The following is a 10,528-nucleotide window of genomic DNA, read 5'->3' as shown; positions in this document are numbered from 1 at the left end:
TGTTTTCTTTTTCGTTAACCCTTGAATCCAAATTGTAATGAATTTACTTTTGAGTAGAGTCGTGTTATTAAAACTATTGGCAGATGACGAAAGTCCTTCATACACGTTATTTGTTGGATTCAAAGTTCCATACACTTTTGGAACCACTGTCCCTCGAAAATTCAAAAACACATATATGTATATCTTTTCCACCGAATGAGGATTTACCGTCATTTCTAATCAGCTTAAAGTTGGTGTAGTTGGCAAAATTGATTCTACGTTGCCGTGATAACCCTGTTTGACAACCAGACGAAGGCCCTATTACCTATTGCCGTTCCAACAAATAATTTTTGTGCGACCCAAAATGTCTAGTCTGCCCACAAAAGGTTAATGCATTTGTTTGTAGTTTTTTGAAAAAAAAAAATTCCTACAACAATAAAATATTTCAGTTGTCACTTCTACCTTGCTTGATTTGCAGTTAAATTTGTCATTTGCCGCTGAATTCAAAACTTCGAAAATTTTATTATACATAGAAAAGTTTCTACAGAAAAGAATTTCAATTCTTCGCAAAAATGACGGTGACTTATACAGCCGAAGTAGCATCATGTCGCGGGTTTGGCTGCTTTCTCAAATTGCTAAGAAGGTAAACATTTAAAATACATTTACTCAATGTTAGCTCCCAAAACTGTCCGCGAATTTTAGATGGCGTGGAAGTATTTATAAGCTCATTTGGCGTGATTTACTAGCGTTTTTATCAATTTACTACACTCTTAGTTTGATCTATTTATTTCTACTCAATGGGACTGGTCAAAAGTATGTATGCTTAGATTGTCAAATTATATTCCTAAGTACTATTCAATATATTTTCTAGAACATTTGAGAATCTCGTACACTACTGCAGCAGTTACGGATCATTAATACCGTTGTCTTTTGTATTGGGCTTTTACGTTACTGTTGTTATGCAGCGTTGGTGGGATCAATATATGACTATACCATGGCCCGATCCGATCGCCGTCTTCGTTAGCGCCAATGTACATGGTCAAGATGAACGTGCACGTGTTATGCGTCGAACCGTTATGCGATATGTTTGTTTGTGCCTTACAATTGTTTTTACACAAATAGCGCCTCGTGTTAAGAAACGTTTTCCCACACTCGATCATTTTGTCGAAGCTGGTTTACTTTTGGAAAATGAAAAGTTGGTCATTGAAGATTTGAATTTGTCCTTTCCAAAATATCCTAAATATTGGTTGCCTATTGTGTGGGCTGCAAGCATTGTAACACGTGCACGCAAAGAGGGGCGCATTCGGGATGATTTCTCTGTTAAAACAATAATAGATGCGTTAAATACATTTCGTGGTAACTGTGGTGTCTTACTTTTTTACGATACCATATCTGTACCGCTTGTGTATACGCAAGTTGTTACGTTGGCTGTGTATACGTATTTTATTTGTCAAGTGATTGGACATCAGTGGACTAAACATGACAACCAAAACTTTGTTGATTTATATTTTCCACTTTTCACAACTTTGCAGTTCTTTTTCTATATGGGCTGGCTGAAAGTGGCCGAAACATTGATAAACCCGTTTGGCGAGGATGATGACGATTTCGAAGTAAGTTCACATAAGTTAACAGAAGCCTGATTGCATACATGCAGTTTTTAAGAAGCTCCCTTTTTATAAATAACGTGATTATTGCTCGAGTTTTTATTATTGTATTAATGTACTCATACAGGTTAACTGGATGATCGATAGAAACTTGCAAGTGTCGTACCTAATTGTAGATGAAATGCATCACGAGCACCCAGAGTTAGTTAAGGATCAATACTGGGATGAGGTGTTTCCTAATGAACTGCCTTATCAATCAGATGGAAAGCGTGAAGACCCACCAGAACAATCCACCGCACGATTGGATTTTGCTAGTAATCAAAACGCGCTCTCACGAGCTGACTCTAAGGTTGATGGCATTGTAAGTAAACAATTTGCTCTTTCAATTAAAGTTAAGCTAGTTTCGCATAGTAAATGAACTCTGTTATTTTTGTGGTGGATTAGGTTGAAATAGCCGTTCGATAAAGGCCTCAGATAAACTGAATTTATCCATAGTGTCACCAGAATTTTTTTGACTTATGTTCATATGTTATAAAATAAAGCCAAGTTTTCTAGAACTTGGCTGAATTTCTGCCTCAAGATATGGCAACTCAGCTGCTCTTAGTAGCTGGAACCTTGACGTGGCGAGCGCGGGTCACTAACACCAGAGTTTCAACTGAGTAGGGAGCAATTGAAAAGTAAAGTGCTTTCTGAACTGATGTATGACGTGGAGTCATGGTCAGTTGTCGAAAGAAGATGGGATGGGTCATGAAGTGCTCGAAAGAAAATTTCTCCGATTATCATGAACATAGTGCAGTGAATAAAAACCCAAAATATACGTGCGCTAGTTTATGTCATTCAATTAGATAAATATGCTCCTGCTCGTAGAGTATATAGTTCTTTGGAAGGAGGGGAAGATTGAGATCTTCACTAAACTCGGAAGGACAGGCAGATGTAAACTTGATCACCCTCGGAGCCCCAATTGACGTCAGTTATCGAGAAACAGGGATAGATGGTTTGATTCTAGCGAAACGGCCCTTTCGCTTAGGCGATTAAGGGCCAATTAATGATGATATGTATGTTTGCGAAGTATAACTATGTACATCAATATGAGCTTTTGAAAACTACAATTTTATATAGTAAAATTCTATCATTAGTACAGTACATACGAATTTTAAGGGAAATACAACTTCCTATCCTTAAAAATACCACATTTTTTTTGTTTGAGGATATGACTTGAAGAACTTAACTGCATAGTTAAAATGTGGGTAACATGCCTTAAATACGTATATCTAATAAAACAAACCTAATGAGCCCTATTCCCAAGCTTCAAAGAATGTTTTCGATAAAATTAAGATAATCCTGAATAGTTGTATTTCAAACTGGGGCCTTATTATGAAGCTCGATTCGAAAGAAATTTCTTACGGATTTGAAAATAAATACATGTCATTTGACAGCTTTCGAATCGCATTTCCACTCGAATCGAGTTAAATAATTAGACCACTGGTATGTGTAGTTTTTTGTTGAAAAGAAATTTCGTGAATCAGATACAAACCATCTTCTTCGCTTCTTTAGGCACGAATATCTCATAAAGTACCAACTAAGAAAATATATGCATGTATGACGACGTATTCTGATTCATCGAAACGAACATTTTAAGAAAGGTTTAGACTTATTTATGACATTTTAATTTAACTTTTATTTTAGATAACGAGCACACGTATTGACAATCGACCAAATGTATCGTCTTCTATAAGTCATATGACTGATACAAGTTTTCGCTTTCGTGCCGCTTTACAGAGGTTTATTTCACGTGAACCTAATGAAAAAGATAGCAATTCCACACAACCCGATGCAGAAAAGCAAACATCGACACATACGAATGGATCACTGCATTCACTTAATTTACGTACAAAAAGTCAACCAACTGATGCATTAAATATTATTGATGAAAGAACAGATGATTTGGATGCTGATAGAACATTAACCGAGCAATCAGATATTTCACCGACAAAAGATGTGCGTGAATTGTTTCGGGATGAAATGCCGCATAGTGAACAAAGCGTGCAACGTGAAAGCAGTACGTTAATAGCTGTGTTTTTTTTTTTGTCTCATCTGTATACGTTTACGCTTAAACTTTATATGGACTGCTAAGCGACAAACTTTAAATACACCTCTTAAATTGCTACGCATAAAATTAGTACTACTAAATTTCAACACGCATTATACTCAGATGTAACTGAAATATGTGTCTATGTTTCACCCTCTGCACTAATTATGCGCGTCCATTATTTATCACAACTGATTCACTTATATGTCATACACAGAAATACAACAGAGGGTTGTGTCTCCGCTTTTCGGTACACCCTGTTGCTGTAGCTAGTTGTTTAACCACAGCCGCTAGATGGGTCTCCTAAGAATTATCTAAGCGAGGATAGGCGTTTTTTTCACGCCCAAACGAAACGTATACGCGTGTAAAAAAAAACACGGCTAATATGTTATTAATGCAGTAACTTAATGTTAAATTCCTAACTCAAAAACTGTTCTTACTCTTGAAGATAAGAGTAAAATTACTTGTCATTGGACTTCAAGTCTGTTACTAGATTCAAATATATACATTAAGTAATATCTTGATAGCGGCACTTAGCTTGACCCTTGGTCCTTGTAGGAAATTTTGGCAGAGTACAGTAGTTGAAAATGATATATGGGGTAATCCGCCAAACATTGGTTTTTTTGGAGAAAAAAATTTTTTTTGAAACATGGTATCACGCAAATATCTTTTTGTTAGGAACATTGAGGGGTAAATTGGAGCTATAGTGCATCGCCTTTACTCGTCTTACATATTGCCTCAAAAAGATATAGTCAAAAGTTCGAGCAAAATATATATAAATTGAGGTCGCAATGTTAAATATACATTTATTTCAACACTTCTTTACCGATTATATCGAAATTTTAACAAAATATGGAGATATATGCAGCTGTTAGCTATGTAAAATTTTTTTGATACACGAGACCCGATTTTGTAGATGTCGGTAAAAGTATAAAACCGAATAACCGCCAAATATTTTTTACTGCAAAGTTTGCAACACATTTATTTTAACACCTTTCTACCGATTCTTTTAAAACTTTAAAGACATATAGATATGTGAACGAAGTATGTTTAGGTAAAAAAGTTTTAATACCCGAGATCCGGTTTTGGAGATATTGATAAAAATATAAACCCGGAAAACCTTAAATTTTTTTACTTACTTAAACACTTCTTAACCAATTGTGTTGAAATTTTATCAGGATGTACATACCTATATGGGGTATATTTAGGTAAAATTTTGTTGATACCCGAAACGCGGTTTTAGAGATATCGGCACAAATATGAAACCGGGTAACCGTCAAATATTTCATACCCGTTTGTTTATTTTTTCTCTACACCACAGTAGTATACCATAAATTGCCTCATCTTGGAATATTCGCTCAAGGAAAGTTATTGATGTTGGTACATGGGGCAAATATACGACATTTTCGCCAAAAATTGGCAATCGTCAAAAAGTGCAGACAATTTTTTTTTTTTTGCAGAGCATACTTTTCGCTGCTACTGCTGCTCTGGAGTAGCATATGCAAACACTGACAGGGTATTCATAAAAAATTGCGCATAGAGAACATTATAAGCTTAGTTTATTGCTTAATTTTTTAAAAGCTTCTAGACATATCTTACGCTTAAGGTATGTTCTGAACTTTTGCAAATAACAAGACGAGTATAATATTCACTCTCTATACTTTTACAGTTGAAAGCATAGAAGAAGTGGAAGAGGAAGAACTTGAAGATGAGTTTGAACGTTTACGAGAAGAGCGTGAACGTGAACGTTTCGAAAGGCAAAAGATGAAATATGCTCGTGGCATTTCTGCAGCAACCAATTTGAGTTTGGATGGTGAAGTTCCTGGCGTTTCAGTACTGCCTGCGCCAACTGTACGTGGAATGCCAGCAAATGAGGAAACTTTCAGTGTACAATCATTAACTAGGCAAAGAACTTCCCCTATATCTATTGGAGCAGCACAACAAAAACAAGAACAGCCAAAACCAAAAGAAGAGGGAACACAAAGCGACGAGTACGAGGAAGAGGAGAACGATGAAGGCGAAGAATAAATAATATATATAATACATATTTACATATATAAGTTATTTATTTTTTAAAATATTCATTATTCATTGCTTATTTAATTATACTTGTATCAAAATTTAACGCACCTTTAATTAAATTATGTTTTTCAAAACTAATTTATCAATTTACTTATCTACCAACATATCGGAGCATTACCACCTTATCCATGAAACAGAGCTTGGCCCGGATATTAAAGTCTGCCGAGACGTGGTGCAGTTTTAAAATCAGTTTAAAAAGCATTTACTTTTCAGTGAAGGTCTGGGTAACATCATCAATGAAAATCATGATTTTTTTGAAGTCTGTTAACTTTAACTTTTAAGAGATGTATATTAAATCTCATATTTTTACCTGTGCAATAGAACAGACAAGTGAAGTCAGTATTACAAAATGGAATCGCATTTGACCACACTCACCCCCGTAAATATAAGATTTGCTTCTTCACTTATCTGCAGCATTGATTTTTTCAGTATAATAAAAAAATACTTCGTTAATAAATTTCTGAAATATAAAGTAACGTGCAGGATAATTATGTCTGTGGTCTGGGTTTCCTCTTGTGGGAGGATTTATTTCCTTTTCCTCAGAGGAAACGGAAAGGTTTAGTCAACGGATTGTCCACAACTAAGGCATATGGAAACATACTCCTCACGTCAATCAGATAATTAACGATGTGGAGCAATGTCACGAAGTTGAAGATGAGCCTTATAATACGAAAACTCGATTGACGCTATACGATCCCAAGACCCAACATTTATCTATGCGAATCAAGCGTTGAGGTGGCTCATTGAGTAGGAAGAGGGAGCTGAGATTTACCTGATGTAAAAAAAGAAGTTGGCTAATCAGAACTTTATTTTCAACAGCTCTGGCAAACCCTGGAAACGTTTAGATAAACCCAGCCGTATGATCAAACCCGACAGACATTGTTCTGACTTTCTCTATCTATCCTCTCCCCTCTGTGCTTTCTAGTCTACCTTAATCGACTAATTCAGTTTCCCTGTTCCTTTCGTTGTTCCGTAAATCTTCTCGCTTTACCTCTGTTTCTTCCTGCTCTTGCTCTTATCCAAATTAACTCTCACTATTACTCTTAATCTTATCCTTATTATTAATCTTCCTGTTAGCCACTTTTTATTACTTTGTCCAGATCATTGCCTATATTCTTAATTTTACTCTCACTCTCCATCTTCCTCTTATTCTCTTTACTTTTCCGAATTCCCTTCAACTTCCTCTACTTTGGTACGGAATCCGCCTTGACCCAAAATGTATGTGAAGTAACTACACGACACACCATTTTTCCATTCAGTGCAGGTATTGCATTGAAAAACCAACAGAACATCTGCCTGCATCTACATATGTACTGTCTTATGTCTCTAATAGGTCCGTCACATAAGCGCTTTTTCACATAGATTAGTTTAACACAAGCTTATGGCATTATGAACAGATTGCACGTATTTTTATGGAGAATGGTAGAATGAGCGACACTGGCGCCATCTGATATTGAAAAGTAGCCAACTCCCCAATTTTGTTCCAAGCAAATCATAAGAAGAAGAATTTGACATTTGCTTAGCTAAGGGTGTTGGCACACTTTGCAATTGAAATTATTTTTCCTACTGGTTGGTAAATTTTCTAAAATTGTTCACAATTAAAAACTGCAATATAACAATCGAAATCGACACAAAATATGTTAGCGAGTATTTTTGTTGTATAGGGAGAATGTTTACAACTGCTTCGCGAAATTTTGTATGTGAATGGGCAATGCGCAATAAACTTCAATTGCCACGTCTGAAGTTCCTTCATATTTACAAACGAAACGTCTTGGTTGATTGTGGCGATGTCATTGGAATGCATAAGCTAGTGTTAAACGCATCTATATGAAAAATGTCATTGTGTCACCGCCTTTAGACTGCACTAGTGCGTAGAACATTTTATTACTTTATAATAAAGAAGCGAGTTGTCTTGCAAAAAATTTGACCAATTCTTTTCATTTAATTTCAAGATACAGTCCACGTCTTATATCATCGAACAGTGTATTCAACAAAGTGTGATTGACCGTTGTATACGAATCTTATATACATATATAAGGGACAATGGTGTCAAACCCTGTAAAAAACAGAATTAACCGGTTGTGGTGAAACTCATACCAATGTACTAATTATACTCAACTGAGCAGAGCTCTCAGAGTATATTAACTTTGTTCGCATAACGGTAATCCATAATGGCATAAACTAATCGAGATAGATATAGACTTCTATATATCAAAATGACCTGGGTGAAAAAAGAAATTCATTTAGCCATGTCCGTTCGTCCATCCTTCTGTCCATCCGCTTGTAAACACGTTAACTTGAGTAAATTTTGAGGTATCTTGATGATATTTGGTATGTAGGTTCCTGGGCGCTTATCTCAGATCGCTATTTAAAATGACCGAAATCGGACTACAACCACGCCCACTTTTTCGATATCGAAAATTTCGGAAAACCGAAAAAGTGTGAAATTTCATTACCAAAGACGGATAACGCGATGAAACTTGGCAGGTGCGTTGACCTTATAACGCAAAATAGAAAATTAGAAAAATTCTGGACAATGGGCGTGGCACCGCCCACTTTTAAAAGAAAGTAATTTAAGTTTTGCAAGCTGTAATTTGGCAGTCGTTGAAGATATCATGATGAAATTTTGTAGGCACGTTACTCCTATTACTATATGTGTGCTAAATAAAAATTAGCGAAATCGGATGACGAACACGCCCACTTTCAAAAAAAAATTTTTTTAAGTAAAGTTTTAACCAAAAATTTAATATCTTTACAGTATAAAAGTAAATTATGTCAACATTTGTGAGTGCGATTTTCTGATTTTTTTGGGTTAAAAGAAAAAATTATAATATGCAATATTTGGCGTTAACAACACTAGCTGGGTTTTTATTCTGACAGTTGAGAATGGCAATACCTTGGAGAGAATCGATCAGCTGAGAGATATGAAGAGAACGATCGGTGAGGGCTTCCGAAATGGTGAGAGTTTCCGTCTTTCTGATTGGTATCGTCAAAGTGTGAAGTTCGAGTAAGAAAAAATATATAAGTTAAAGTCTGGATAGTAACCAATTTCGGCATCGCGCTTAAATTCGTCGATCTGTAATTTAAAAGCAATAATTCCAAAAAAGGAAATTTCTAAATTTTTATTCGCTTACGAGTGCTGACACATGCTTTATTAAAAGGCACATAGAAGAAAAGCGTGCCACCGATCTTCAAGAGGAAGCGAAACCATCAGCTGCGCAAAAGATGGTGGATCACTTTCAATAGAAAAACTGGTGATGATAGGATACAGGCGGCAACAAAGTCATCAAGCCATTCAACTTTAATTTATGCTGATATATGCGTATACCGGGTATCTTTAACTGCCTAAAAATAGTTTGGCTAAGTCGTCCACATGCCAAAGTTTTAATCTGTAAATTTTTGTGAAATCCAAAATACACCAACAGTTCTGTATGAAGAAAACCGAGATAATTGCTTCAAACTTCTCGATAGAACCAAATTCTTTTTCGGACATTTATACTGTTCAAAATTCTTCCGTGATTAATGAGAAGCCTCATGGTTCGACATATTATTTTTTTATATTAAGTAAGGCTTTAAAATCAAGTAACGTGTCTTAAAAATAAGGCGAATCAATATGTAAAGAAGAACGAAAAATTTGTAAAATAAAAAAAAAAAAATTTTATTATCACCTTGAATTTTAAAGTTATGCAATTTTCGTGTGCAGAGGGATAGAGCTGCGAACATTTTCTAATTTGTAAATTCACTAGTAAAATATTTAATTATGTAGGAATATAAAAAGAATTAAATATATGTAGATACATTCACATACTTTCCTGAAATCATTTCATAATTACACATTTTCGTTTTAAGTCTTCTTTTTTTTTTGCTGCTAATAGCGGGATAAACCTTTCTAATAGATTTTGTAACGATGCACTGGCGTGCGTAAATTTCTAGCGGTAGTATTATTATAGAGGTAAAATGAGTAAACTATTTGCTGAGCTTGAAAAGAAAAAAAAACAAATATTCCTGTTTAGATCTCTCAGCACTTGTGTAAATATGTATGTACATATAGTTGTATAGTAGTGAGAAACTTTTTAAGAGAAGCTTTCCAGCCTACCAACGCAGTTCATCGGGCGCCTGCTGACCTCGCGCGGACATATGTATGTAAGTACTCTTTGATTGTTGATTATTATATTGTTATGCATATGAATAGCAGGAAGAAAATGCGATCGCGCCAAAGTTTATACCTAGCTATGTAGATATGTACTTATGTAAATACGTACAGACAGTTGTCTGATTATGATATGAAATCTTCCTTTGCTAAGAGAACGTATTGCTTTTCTTCTTAAATAGTATTCTTATAAACTAATAGCGTTTTCTTTTCTGAAATAAATTGTTGCCTAAGTAAATGGTAAAGCCTTAATAGAGTTATACTGTTTTCACACAGACGGCTTATTGAACAATAAAGGCAGTTTTCTACATTAAGACGCTTATTGAGCTCAATCTTCCCTACAAAATTCGAATTTATTATTATTTCATTAGTAGCTAATCGAATGCATAATGAAGTCAAAAGCACAATGCAACTCTGTTGGCAGCGTACCGTTTCCGTTTCTTAGTTTTAGGTGTGTTCAGTGCTTAAAAATGTCATTTGTCAAAGCAAATGTCATTGTCTGCATGGCGGAACGATACAAGGTGGCCGCATCGAACAGCTGATTATAACCCTTTTTATTTGAATTGATACATCAACTACCGGCGCAGTACGATTTTGACATTTGTCCATCGAATTTACAAGTAC

At 35.3% G+C, this 10,528-nt stretch overlaps 1 protein-coding gene across 1 annotated transcript; it reads left to right on the top strand.

The window, feature by feature from the left end:
* Positions 1 to 551: 551 nt before the first annotated feature.
* LOC137254176 (bestrophin-2-like) lies at positions 552 to 5,700 on the top strand. The gene is made up of 6 exons (XM_067791907.1): positions 552 to 622; positions 682 to 792; positions 851 to 1,589; positions 1,711 to 1,944; positions 3,270 to 3,670; positions 5,349 to 5,700. The coding sequence occupies exons 1-6, from the start codon at positions 552 to 554 to the stop codon at positions 5,698 to 5,700; spliced, it is 1,908 nt and encodes a 635-aa protein (XP_067648008.1).
* The last annotated feature ends 4,828 nt before the right edge of the window (positions 5,701 to 10,528 follow it).

The sequence above is a fragment of the Eurosta solidaginis genome, chromosome 5 (assembly GCF_040869045.1).
Source record: "Eurosta solidaginis isolate ZX-2024a chromosome 5, ASM4086904v1, whole genome shotgun sequence".
NCBI lineage: Eukaryota > Metazoa > Arthropoda > Insecta > Diptera > Tephritidae > Eurosta > Eurosta solidaginis.
Note: the sequence above shows the minus strand (reverse complement) of the source record. Positions and strands in the feature narration are given on the sequence as shown.